Source organism: Microtus ochrogaster (assembly GCF_000317375.1).
Source record: "Microtus ochrogaster isolate Prairie Vole_2 chromosome 6 unlocalized genomic scaffold, MicOch1.0 chr6_random_2, whole genome shotgun sequence".
NCBI classification, from domain to species: domain Eukaryota; kingdom Metazoa; phylum Chordata; class Mammalia; order Rodentia; family Cricetidae; genus Microtus; species Microtus ochrogaster.
Window position 1 is genome coordinate 8,711,134 of NW_004949095.1, and position 13,273 is coordinate 8,724,406.

The following is a 13,273-nucleotide window of genomic DNA, read 5'->3' on the forward strand; positions in this document are numbered from 1 at the left end:
ATGTGGCATGTGTGTGTGTGTTCACCTATCAATCATGGTGTGAAGGTAGAGTTCACAGGACAACTTGCAGAAGTTAGTTCCCGCCTTCCACCATGTGGGTTCCTGGAGTCAAATTCAGGTCATCATGCTCAATAGAAGTGCCTTTACCCATGGAGATATCCTATGTTTGTGCTTTTTTTTAAAAAATAATACCACATGCCATCCTCAACCATGTTATTATATACGCCATACTTTGTTCTTATATGCCACCTGCTGCCTTTCTCCTTCCCTTACCAAATCGTGCTGCTCTCTTCTGCTTCCACGCCACCCATGTTCCATTGTCCATCTCTTTAATTGCTAAACCCATTCCTATCAGGTAAATCTAACAGGAGCTCCATACTCTGAGGCACTGTGGCCTTCCCCTCTCCTTCCTTTCCAGCATCTATGATTATACTGGACATGTTTTGTGACTTCCGTAAATACAATGCACAAACACTGAAGGTCTATGCTTCATAAAGACCTTTGGTAACCTCACTTGGTACTCAGGGAGAGCTGCTGTACAAGGTATCTTACTGGTAGTCAGAGGCATACAGAAATGTGAAGAGATTTGACTGGCCAATGACAATAAAGAAATCTACAATTCCTTCTACAGTTCTCTCTCTGCTGGTTGGATGGTCACCTTTCCATGGGATTCAAGGAACTATCTCTGCCACTGTGTTCAGTTCCAATGCTGGCCGAAGTCTTGCAGGAATCAAAGAAACAGCTCAATGACAAATGCTGGTCTTCTATGTCTGTACTTAGTCCTGTCTCACTACCCAACTTGTCCAGGGCTTCTGAATCATTTCTCACACAGGCTTCTTCATTACCTTAGGCCATTTCAATGCCCTCATTGTAAATGTGTAGAAACGGAATTGGGAGAGATTAGTATGCATTTCTAGAAGTCACTCAGGGTGTTGGCACTGGGAAGAGAACCCAGGCCTCTAGTACACAATGAGTGTCTGGGCCAGTGGTCCTTCATTTTCTGGTATTCACCCAAGATTCATCTCCGAAATTTATCTACGGAAAAAAATCACCATGACAAAAGTTAAGATGAATAATGAAGGAAAGATAAAGCCATCAAACTTACCCTATTGTCCAAGCATCTGTGTTTTCCTAGCAACCCACCACCTGTCCTACCCTCTCCTTGCTGGAATATTGCCAGTTTTCAGGTACACAACACTGCTTTCTGTAGCTGTGGTCTCTGTGGGGCACCCAGGTCTCTGTGGTCAAAGGAAAGCCTTCTGCAGGAGAAGACATTGTGAGTCTATCCACTTCAGTCCCCTGTCCCTCAAAATGGCTGTGACGAAAGAGTATAACAGAGAGCATCTTCCACCTGATGGGGGGGATGAAGGAAACGGTGCTCAACTTAGCTCCTTGCCCTTTTGTTTTTCACGCCCTACTCCTGAAGCTTCTGCTGTGAGGATTCTATTCTGGCTGTCCTGGTTTCCTCAAAAGGGTTTGTTCCGAGGGTTTTGAAGGGAGGTGCTTGGTGAGTCAACATGCCCATTTAAGAGAGAAGTGGAGTCTGTGGGCCTTTCTGTCACTTCTCTCCATTTTCGCAGCACTCAAGACATAGGGCCTCTGGAGCAGTTGGCTTCCGGCTAACACTCATCCTCAACAGAATCCTTGGCCTTTTCCTTCATCTGTACTAGATTAAAGGAGGCCTCTTCTAGTAAGCTTGGGATTCATCCTTTTTTTTTTTTTTTTTTTTTTTTTTGTCTAGACCCTTGATCCTTTCCAATATGAGTATCTGCAGTTCCAGGCTTCCTGGCAAGCTGATTCTTTGCCACATTACCTGCCCAGCCCTACCCAGCAGAGGCCTAAGCCACTGGTTAGGGCTTCTGATTGCCTGGAATTCTTAGCACTCTTAAAACTGTGTGGATGGGGTATACAGACATAGACTTTTATACCCATCCTCCTGCTTTCCTCCTCTCCCCACCTGAACAGTAGGGATTGTTTGAACCTCTCACCAGGCATTTGGTACCTACCTTCCCGCAGTCTAACTCAGCTCAGAGTTTCTCAAAAAAAATGTATGTGAAACTCAGGAATTGTGTGTCTAATTTACGCTTTGAATTTGTTGGTGTTCTCTTTCCTTCTCCACTCTAGTTCATGTCCTCAAAATGGGCTCCAGGGATGGGTGAGGGAGAGAAAGAGAAATTCTATCTTTTCATATTGATTTCGGAGAGAAGAGAATTCCCTGTCTGCGAACCTCTGCTTTCAAGGAATCAATGGGGATGTGTTTATCACGAAGTGCGTGTGACCCAGTCAAAGGTTTGAGTGATGTGAATGACCGAAGGGAGTGGAAGGGAAGAGGCGTTGCCAGCTCTCTAGCTCCTAGAACCACCTGAGAACAATATTCTTATTTGAAAGATGGTCTACAAAGTTTCCAGCAAGGACTTCCATGCCCAGGACCACAGGTGTTGGCAGGGATAGGGTGGTACTTTGTCCTCAAGCAGGCTACTGGGCCTTCTCAGCACTCTGTACAGTGCAGAGACCGACTTGCCAGTCTGTAAGGCTGGCTCACCTCCTGAGTCTTCATGGTTTTCATTCAGTCCTCTCACGTCCTCGGGATAATATATGGAGTGAGGAGACCCTGGTATCAGCTTCCCATCTCAGTGCTCCCTGGGAAGGCAGGAGGCAGTGCCTCCTCCCTGTCTCATACTGGATGGTGCAGATGCTCACACTGATGCCGCAGAGTTCCAGGCTGGTGGGAACCGAGTCCTGCTTACCTGAGGAGCTGCTATCTTAACTAGGGTGAGGATGCAGCAGGTGTGGTTCCAAACCCTGAGATGTGCCTCTCTTTAGGGATGGATTGAGAGGGAGAGTCCTGGGCTGGGGCTTTGGAGAGTGGGCCGTGGGCTCCAGGTTCTAAACTGAGTGCCCTAGGGACTTGTCATCTGTCACAATCCATGCTTTCTGAATGGCCACCTATGTGAGGTGGTAGTCTGCTTCAGCTGCTGCTTTCCCTCCCATTCACTAACCTGGGTCAGCAATGGCGCCCTCAGAGCATCCTTCAAAATGTTCCAGTCATTTTCTACTTCTAAGACCCATCCACTCCGTTAGCGTAATTATCTCCCCTTTCCATTATCATTCCAACTCCTCATCAGGGTCTGTCTTTCCTCTTCCCTGTGCCCACCTATTTCTGCCTTCTTCACATGTCCTGCCTCTCTGCTTCACCTTCCCACCTAGCTTCCTAGAACAAACCCACACAGACACATCTACCGACTCCAAAGCATAGACACGCATAAGCACACCCACGTCCCGTTGTACACAGCCATATGTATCTATAGTGCACACACAATGCGAAGTACACATACTGCCAATAATTCACAACATAAATACAGCCACATACAGCCTCGCTCAAAAAATGTCCCACACCTTGGAAAATGACTGGTATCTAACAGTCCTCATCTCACTTCTGCCGGCTCCCAGGACAGGGCTGGTATGACCCAAAGCTCTATTGTGCTGGGATGTCACCCCACTGGTACTGCTTTCATTTCATCTGGTAACACCCTCAACCCCAGACCAGGCTAATTGAGACAGAAGAGCACCAAATGGTCATATGGATCAGTGGAAGGTCCAAGCCCATCCAGGTTTATGTCCGAGCCCCTGGTACCAGTGACATCAGCTTCATGTCTAAACAAGCATCAGGAGCTAGGCTGTGCCAGGCTGGCTGCTTTGGAGTCAGGGGGTTTGTATGAAGTGGTCATTGGTTCTGACCCAGCTCCAGTCAGCAGGAACTGACAAATATTTTTGTCTGACAGCTGATGACTGCTCTGTATTAGCTGGCAGGGGTTTTTCTGTTTGCCTTACCATACAGGAAAGGCCACTTTGGGCCTGTGCTCACCTCAGGGTTCATCCAGGGCTGACAGAGAGCTTGGTGTGCTGATGAGGGCTGGCAGAAAATTAGTCTTTCCCCTGCCCTCTCCCTGTGAGGACAGATTTTTTTTAAAGGTGCTTAGTCTGGGCGGATGGACCCATGGCTTGGTATATTAATGTGACTCTGCTCTTTCCTCTTTGACATACCCTCCTGTGCAGGCACAAAGGCTTGGTAACAGAACCCTGGGTGATTCCAGAACTTGACCCTGGTGCCTAAACCTGTGGGTGGAAGAGCTAGCATAATCACACAAGGCTGCCCGGACAGGCATCCCCATCCCAACTCCCTACCTAACCCTGATGAATTTCCTCGTTAGGATGGCCAACCTCAGATCTCCCTGCCCACTTTTCTTTTTCTGCAGGCCAGGGTATTGGCCCCTGCTCAGAGAAGGGCAAGTACAACTTATCAAGTAAGGTCATGCTGGGTCTTTGCTAATGGTAATGGGAGATGCAGTAGTAATTACAACCATTATAACAGTTACATGGATAATAGTCCTTCACGATAGTCCAAGTATTATCACACGTGCCCCATCTTCTTTGAGGGGACCATGACCTTGAAGACTCCCTCAGCATTGGCCACCATCATTCTGTTTTATCTAGTGTTGTGATGGCAGAACTATAAAGGAAGAACCTGGCAGTGCTGGGTTTGAGTCTCAGTTTTGCCAATGATTTGCTGAATAACAGAATATAGCCTTTCTGAGCCTTGGGTTATTTGCAAAATGAGGACAATGTTAATGATCTTCTTACAAAAAATTAAATGTTTTTGTTTTTGTTGTTGTTGAGTTGGACATGGGATGAATGAATATGGAACCCCAGTAAGGAATTAATATTCCAGGGGAAGGGGCAGAGATTTTACAGTTTAAAAGAGACAGAATTGGGTATTTATTTTTTTCATGGACCATTTATGGCATATTTGCTGCCTATAATGAGTTTCATGTGCATGAGTGCATGGGCTGGGACAATAATAAGCCATTATCATACCAACATGCAATAGCACTTATGCAATACCAGCATACTGTTACCCTAAGCCAGTCATCAATGTCAAACAGGCAGAGGAGAGAAACAAGGAAGTCCCACATGCTTGGTGGAAGAAAGAATGCTTTTGTGGTGATGTTTGAAGAAGTTCAAAGCCATTTGACAGATAGAGGCTAGATAGAAAGGAGGAGGAGGGGGGAGCATTCCCAAGGAGGGATGAGCCCTTAGGAAGTGAGTGTGGAATTCACCTTCACTGGACGTTGGGTCTGTGTAACACGTGATCATGTGATGATGATCCTCTTGCAACAATATGTAAATTGAGTAGCCCCACAAAGTCAAGAGACTCCATGGGAGGCAGTAGCATTTCTCCATGAGTAACTAAAAAAGACAATATTATATTCTGATTTAGAGAGGCCATATAGTGCCCACCTTCCCCAGGAAAACCACTCAATAAAATTCCTTTATCTCTTCACCTATGCATTCTGTTTGTCCATCACTAAGCTACTTTTTAGATGTTTTTCAAATATCTCTGAGTTTCTGCAGCTAAATCAGCATCTTGTTCTTGAACATTCCATTTTGGAAAAAAAAAATAAAACTTTACATGTACACACCAAATTGGGTGTCTGAGAGCCGTGAAAGGCAATAAGCAAGAAGGATTTGGGAGAATCTGCAGAAATACTCTCAAGTATGGAAGGAACAAAAGGCATTTCTGCACATTTGGGGCATCAAACCAGCTTGCCAGAAGATAACACTCAGATCCTGGGGGCGCAGAACGTCAGCTTTGAAAGCAGCATTTGACACAAGGTAACAAGAAAAAAAAATCCCCATGGAAATATATTCTCAGTAACTCAGAATTTATATTATACTTGTGATCAAGTATGCTTAAGTTTTTATGAACAGAAAACCAAGTATACATCCCAAGTGCCTGTATAATTATAAAACAACAAGCAAATCTATCAATTAAATCAAAACTAAAAAAAAATGCACCTTCAAGTTAATCACATCAGTTGAATTTGATTTGTATTTATCACTCTCAGAATAAATATCTGTTTGCAAAGGGAATGGCCAGGCTGGCTACTGAGTGGCATCATGCCGCTTCTTCCCCCTTCCAGAGGGCCCAGTGTTTGTAGCACATGTGTCCTTTTCTGCAAACTCGAGCTAGAAAATTTGAATTAATTACATTTCTCAAACCATGGCAAACTATCCCAACTTGCCCATAGCAAATGACTCTTCTGTGCTATTCTGTGTAAATTTTCTCCTCTGCTCCCTGGTCTCTACTGTCCCAGCACCGTCCCATCCCCACATGCCCTAACTGCATGTCCTTGGACATCTTTTAAACTTTTGTTGCCAAATAGATATAGATAGTGTTTTGCAGCTTGGTTTCAGTTGGTGTATATATTGAGTGATGGATAGTCAGCCTGTCTCTCATTTTTCTCGTGGACTGCCGTTTTCAGAACTCCCTGCGCTATTGCATGTTGCTAGTTCAGACAGCACGAGGGTTGCAGGAGTGAAGGGATCGTGAAAGGCTGAGGCATGGCGATGTGAGAGACCAGGAGGCCATTGGTGAAGATACATCATGGTACACCGAGGTGCCCTCCAGGTGCTGGCTGCCAGAAATAGAGTTCTGCCAGTGTCCTTGTAGGTCCAGATGAGTGTTTTCCTGGAGGAGGCCCCAGAACTGGCCTGGTGGTCCTCAAATAAGCTGCCTGTAGCTTTCAACGCAGGGCAGGGATGTTCTCTGCAGCCATGGTGCTCACTTACACTCTCAGCAGCAAGGAGCATGGCATTACATGTGTCCCCCTTTCACTTCTTACCAACAGTGCCTAGTGTCTGACTTTAAAATGTTTGCTAACCTGATAGGTGTGAGGTATTAGTTCACTGTTTTAATTAGCATTTAAAAAATCAATGGAGGGGTTTGCTATCTTTAGAAACACGTGTTAACCTATTTGTTTTCTCCTGCAGTGAATTCTCTACCCGTAGGGTTTTCCCACCTTTCTCCTAGGTTTCCTTTCTGTTAATTGGCAAAAATTATTTAATAATGCAGATCTTCACTTCTTCCTGGTTTCATAAATTGAAAAATTCATTTTCATGCTCATGACCTCTTTGTGGATTTTACTCTTCATGGCCACCAGTGAGGAGAGATTTTTAATTTTGATGTGATTAAATGTATTAATTTTTCATCTTGTTCCTTGTCCCACTCAAATTTTGCTCAAAAATTCTTTTTCTGACTCGCTGATAAAAACACTCTCATTCAGAAATATAAAGTAATCTATTTGCTTAAGGGCACAAAATATCTTTAGTATTGAACTTTATCAGCCTGACGAAGTTCTGTTCTTATTTTTCAAGTCATTTTTAAATAGGTAGATTTATGCTTCAGCAAATACTTTGACTATATTAAAATGTTAGTACAATTATTTTTTTCATCCACAATTAGTAATTTGAAGCAGATCAATCTCTCTTTCTTCGTGTGTTAACTCTTATTTGGTGGTAGTTCTTCAATTTGCTATTGTATTCCAATAGTCACTCTTTCTTCTAGGAGTTTTGTTTCTATATGTATTAAATGTAACAAATCTGTTTTGTTTTTGTCCCTATAATTGTCCTTACTCAACCTTAGGCCCACAATGGTATCAACTTTCTGAAATGAATTGGCTTTCTCCCTTTCTCTGTTTTCTAGAACAACTTGTAAAATGCAGGCATTGTCTGTAACTTGAGCATTCACCTTTGTAAATGATTGGGTCTAAGACTGAAGGGCCCAGTTACCTTTTAGTACCTGGAACACACACACACACCACACCACACCACACACACCACACAGACACCACACACACACACACTACACACATACCACACACACATGCATGCATATATCACACACACACAAACACACACACACACAAACATACCCACATACACACAAACACACACCACAAACACACACTACACAAACACACACACCACAGACACACGCATGTACATACACACATACCACACACACATACACACACACTACACACAAACACGCACACAGATACCATACTGCACATACACACACACACTACAATACACCACACAAGCACACACACACACCACATACACATATCACACACACTCGTGCAAGTACACACACACACCATACATACACACACACTTACGTTGAAAGTTATCCATTCCATCTAATGTTTTCAATTTTACTGAAACATCTAATTCTCTCTCACATATATGCTTTTTTAAAAAAAAATGTGTTGACTTGGATTTCTCTCCTTATGGCAAATAATCTCTTACTCCTCTCAGAATCTGTTTCTCCCATCTTCCCCTCATTCTTCCCTTCCCCTCAGAGGGCTTGTGAACCCTCTTCCTGGATGAAAACTCCTTTCCAATGACAGGGTCCTTCAATCCTCAGGGCCTCCTCACCTTTTAGAATTGTGATTGTGAAAAGGTGGAGCAGAGGTCTTAATGAGAGAAGAGGGGGAGAATGAGGTGGGGGAGGGGTAGCAATGGGGTAAGGATGGAGCAGTGATAGGGAGGGACATAGAGGAGGTAGGGGAAGAGGTCCCTGCTTTCTAGTGACAGGTTTCTCCTTAGTTTATCATATAAACAAAGCCCCCTTGCTGCTAAGGTTGTGAAAGCAATACAGTGCAGGCAATGCAGAGAACTCAGTTATGAGGTGGCTGAGTTGATAAAGAAAGATACGCTGTTACCAAGTACTTCTTTTAAAAGATTGATATCAACATGAAAGCATAAAATGTAAAAGTTCCCCAGGGCTCTGTTGATTCCAGTTTGAGAGGCTCTACTTGACATCATGCTTTGCTCTATTTGTTTTTAATATTAATCCTTAATCATTTTAACACACATTAACAGGGGGAAGTCATAATATTTTACCAGTTTAAGAAAAATGAGAGCCACATCTTCCAGGCAGTGGAAACAGTACTCACAGAGAGGACATGGGTGAGCGTGAGGGAAAGCAAACAGAGAAGTTTCTAGGCAAGGGCAGGTAGAGTGAACAGGCTGGGTGTGCAGACAACCATGTGGTGGATGTGTGGAACACTGCAGAGAGGAGAGGAGCCACCTACCAGCTGTAAGGAGGAGGACCCATCCCCTGTGCAAGGCCCAGCACTCAGTTCTGAGGTAAAGTCAAAAAACAAAGGTGATGTCTGCTGTGGTGAAATTCATGGCAGAATGGTAGGGGAATGGGCTTCACACAGTTAGCACAATGACATCATAGCTTCAGATACCTCCAAGCCAGTGTTGAATATTGAGAAGCAAACAGCAGACTGTGTAATTAAGACAGACAGCAGGTGGCAGTCAGGGAAGTGAAGAAAAGAGCTCTAGAGAGAGGACTATTGAGCTGAGGCTTGAACTATGGAGGACAGTGTCTGGGGAAGAGTTTGGGAAGGAGATAGGGCAAATCAACCACAGGACGAGAGCAAAAGTCAGAAGGCTAGAACAAGTGGAGGATGCAAGTCTGGAAGAGAGATGGGCTGGCATTGAATTCAAGGCTTCCTTGAATTCAACTTGGAATGGTGCAGACCTGGGGAGGGCTTCTGGCATCCAGTAGCTTGGCTTGTCCTGTTGTTCAATCCCTCTTGCCTTTGAGTCATTAAGGCCCTCGGGGTCAGAGGGCAGCAGGAATGGTGGGTAGATGCTGTTAAGGTGGCATAGGATTGAACTACTGGGAACTGTGTTTCTGGAGAAGGAAACAGCCATTTTCAGAACTCTCTATGCTACTGAATGTTGCTAGTTCAGACAGCACAAGGGTTGCAGGAGTGAAGGGATCATGGAGAAAGGCTGAGGCATGGCGTTGTGAGAGGCCAAGAGTCCATTGGTGAAGATACATCAAGGGAAGGGTCCTGAAGAGTTGGGCTGAGCCCCTGTGAAGATGATTTATTTCTTGGGATGAGAAGTTCAGTCATTATAGAGGCGGAGGCTATGGGTCAGCAGGAGAGCTTGGCTGGGCCTGAAGAGAAAGAAGACTTGAAGGAAGGGTATTTCTGCTTTAGCACGACAAAAGAAAATTAATTTTTTTTCTAGAAGGAGGCCAGGCAAGTACGAGAAAGGACAGTTGATAGTGTGATCTGAGAGGAGGCCAAGTCTGGATGACAGGGTAGTGAGGCCTCAGAAGGACCCCCACACAGAGAGAAAAGGACACTGAAATGTCAAGGACTAAAACTGGTGGCACCCAATGTGGGGCATGAACCCACAGCCCTGAGAGTAAGAGTTCCATGCTCTACTAACTGAGCTAGCTGCACTCAAGTCAAGCCTAAGAGCTGTCTCCTCCCATCTTACGTTTCTCTCTAGGGCTGGGATTAAAGGTGTGCACCACTTCCACCAGGTTTCTATGGCTGACTAGTGTGGCTATTGGGATTAAATGTGTGAGCCACCACTGCCTGGTCTGTGAAGCTGACGAGTGGGGTAGTTTTACCCTCTGATTTTCAGGCAAGCTTTATTTATTAAAATACAAATGAAATATCACTACAAACTGGTCCGTTTATATCTCTCACACAGGTGCCAGGACATATGCTGCTACTGGGGATGGGGCAATGAGATTGCATGGGGCAGGGAAGCCCTCTTTGAGCTGTATTAAGCTGACCAACTGACCTAAGGCTGTGTCTCATGATGAAGTAGTATACTTCCTTCCTGGCATCACACGGTCCTTCTCATTCCAACCACATGGTACACTTTAAAAAAAAAAACTAAAACAAAAACAACCTAGACTCCTATTTCCATTAAACATTTATCAAATGGTTATAGACAAAAAATCAAAACAGCAACAAAACCCTGGAGATTTGGGAGGCATAAACAGCCGAGCCATTGTTCCTGTCTCAAGAAACTCACAATCTAGTTAGAATAGTGACAGCTGAACCAGAGCTGCACAGTGAGTCAGAGTATTGTCAGTGCCAGGAAGGAGTGCACCAGGCCAGCAGCGAGGAGAAGGAAAATGGAAGTCTGATTGACTGGAGTTCCTTGGGCCAGGTTTCATGGAGGAGAGAACTGAAGAGAAGGCTTGGAGGTGAAAGATGGAAGCAGGAAGAAGGAGCAAAGGTTCCAGCCACGCGCAGTGAACACAGTGGGGAGGACTCATTAAGAGACTTCCCTGGGAAAAGTGGGGAACCGGGTGTGCCCCAGTGAAGAAGCCAATTGATTTAGCATGGCAGAGGGGGACTGATGGCGTCTTTGCCGGAGAGCTGCTTTAGGGCTTCCCACCTGACCGAGGCCCTGGAACCACAGAGCTCCCAGGTAAGGAAAGCCCCAGCGTCAAGCACCGACGCGGGAGGATTCAGTCTGCTTGGCACTCGAGGCTTTCCAAAGCGCAGCGTGGACTGCTGTTAGGACTCTTTCCATTATAGTTCCGTCATAATTGGCATTTCACATGCTGCCTGCTATCTCCTTCTGGTGTTTAGCAGCTTGGAAGCGTTCTGCCTGTGATTTCTTCATCTAGGCGGAGCCGTTCCTTCCAGCTTCCCCTCCTCCCTTCATTTTGCTTTGCTTCTAAATGAGAGCCCCGGATCATGAGCTTTTCTTTCTCTCCCCCACCACCACCTCCTCTTTTTCTTTTACAGCACAAAATAGTGACAAACATACTTTCAAATGTTATAACAAAGAAAGACATTGTGTGCTGGCAGAAATGCTCTCAGAGAACTAAATTCTCATGCTCTTAAATTTTAAATGTCCCTCCCCCAAGAAAATAGACTTCAATAGTTTTGCTGGGCATGTATATATGGTAAATAATTCAGTTCGTTCATAGGTTAGAAAGGGTTTTAAAGGAAATGTGAGACCTACTTCTTTGCATATACCAAACATTTTCACCCTGGGTAAATTCAGTTACTTTTTTAAACAAATTGATTTTTCTGGAGGAAGCTGTCAAATATTATAGCAAGCAGAGTCAGCCTGGGGCAAATTTCTGTGAATGGTTTGGAGCTTGTCTCTGGCATGTTCCTGAGTCCTTACCTGGTCACAAGACGGCTCGGCCCTATTCAGTCTGCTCAGGGTTTCAATTTGTGGTGCAGAGATCTGGGAGACTGGGGAAGGCAGTGTTAATTCTTGGCTTTGTCAGGAATTTGATATATGACTTTGATCAAGGTCTCATCCCCTCAAGATATGAATGTTCAAGGATTAAAACTCAAATGCACAGAGGATATGGAGAAACTGAGTCCAGCAGAAGATTCTGGAGCATACCAGGTCTAGGGCAAAACCCAGGACAGTGCTGTGACTGGTGGGCAGGGGTCTTCCTGCTCCAGATGATTGATGTATAAACTATTGGCAGGCTAGGGCCACAACTCAGTTGGCAGAGTGCTTGTTTAACATGCTCGGGACCCCGAGACACTCCCTAGCACTGCATAAACTGGGCATATACCTGCAATCCTAGCACTCGAGGTGTGGAGGCAAGGATAGGAAGATTAAGGCTATCCTCGGCTATTCCAGGCCAGCCTGAGCTACATCCCTTTTTACAAATCTCACACCAAACTGAAACAAACAAAAACCCATAAGCTAATACAGGCCCAATGATGCCAGACTTGCAAAAGAGCTCTGGAAGTTTGAATTTTACATGAAAATTTTGTGCTGTCAATCAATCTATCAGCCTAACTTCAGTTTGCAGGCAACAAGTTTGGGATCTCTGAAATGGATGGTCCTTCTGACTATAGGAATAGATCCTTTGCTCTCCTTTCTGGAAGGTTTTTTTTTTTTTTTTTTTTTTTTTTTTTTTGAGAGTAAACTCTTAAAGACAGGAAGTTCAAAGAGTGAGTCCCCAGAGGTAGAGCTGGCAGGTTTCATAGGCCATCTTGAAGGTTATTTGCAGGAAGGATTCTAGCTGGCTCTGGCCCTGCCGCCCCATCAGAATCAGACAGTGAAATCCTGGCAGCTTAGTGCTCTGCCATATGAAAGGCCACCATTTCCAGGGCTTTGTTTCTAATAAAAAGTGATCCAGGCAGGTCAAACAACATCTAGCCACAACATTCATCGTGTGTCCTGAGCTATAATATATTCCTACTTAGGCAGATGAGAAGCCTGTGAGTAGCCTTAGGATAGGAAGTTTGTGGGGGCCTGAATCGTGAGTGAAGAACTGTTGGACCACCTGCAGCTGGGATGCCATTATTCCCACCTCCTGTCCCAACACACCTGCTCTAATTCGAGTGTTGAGTGTGCAAAAGGCCCGTGGGAAAGGCTGGATCTCTAGGGCAATGCTGCTGGGAGGGGTGAGACTGTTGGAAGCTGGCTAGCACGGGAGTTCTTAGGTTATTGGGTGTATGCCTCAGGGTGTGTTTGGGGACCTTGGCCCTTTGCTATTTCTCTCTTTGCTTTCTGGCTATGGGACAAGCAGCTTCGCTATACCATGTGCTTTCGCCTTCATATGCTGGCTTCTCAGGCTCTTAACAGGACATGCTGGTCATAGACTGACACCACCAAA

At 44.9% G+C, this 13,273-nt stretch overlaps 1 protein-coding gene across 4 annotated transcripts in view; it reads left to right on the forward strand.

The window, feature by feature from the left end:
• Positions 1–13,273, forward strand: part of Tnr (tenascin R) — a 432,460-nt gene that overhangs the window by 94,215 nt on the left and 324,972 nt on the right. For 2 of the 4 annotated variants that reach the window (XM_026787586.1, XM_026787589.1), the window contains exon 1: positions 10,798–11,103. The exons of 1 other annotated variant lie outside the window; for it this stretch is intronic. In XM_026787586.1, the coding sequence (XP_026643387.1) occupies positions 11,032–11,103 (72 nt within the window). In that variant the 5' untranslated portion in view covers positions 10,798–11,031. Of the gene's footprint in view, positions 1–10,796; positions 11,104–13,273 lie in introns of those variants that run through there. One more of the 4 variants, XM_026787587.1, reaches the window with a different exon arrangement.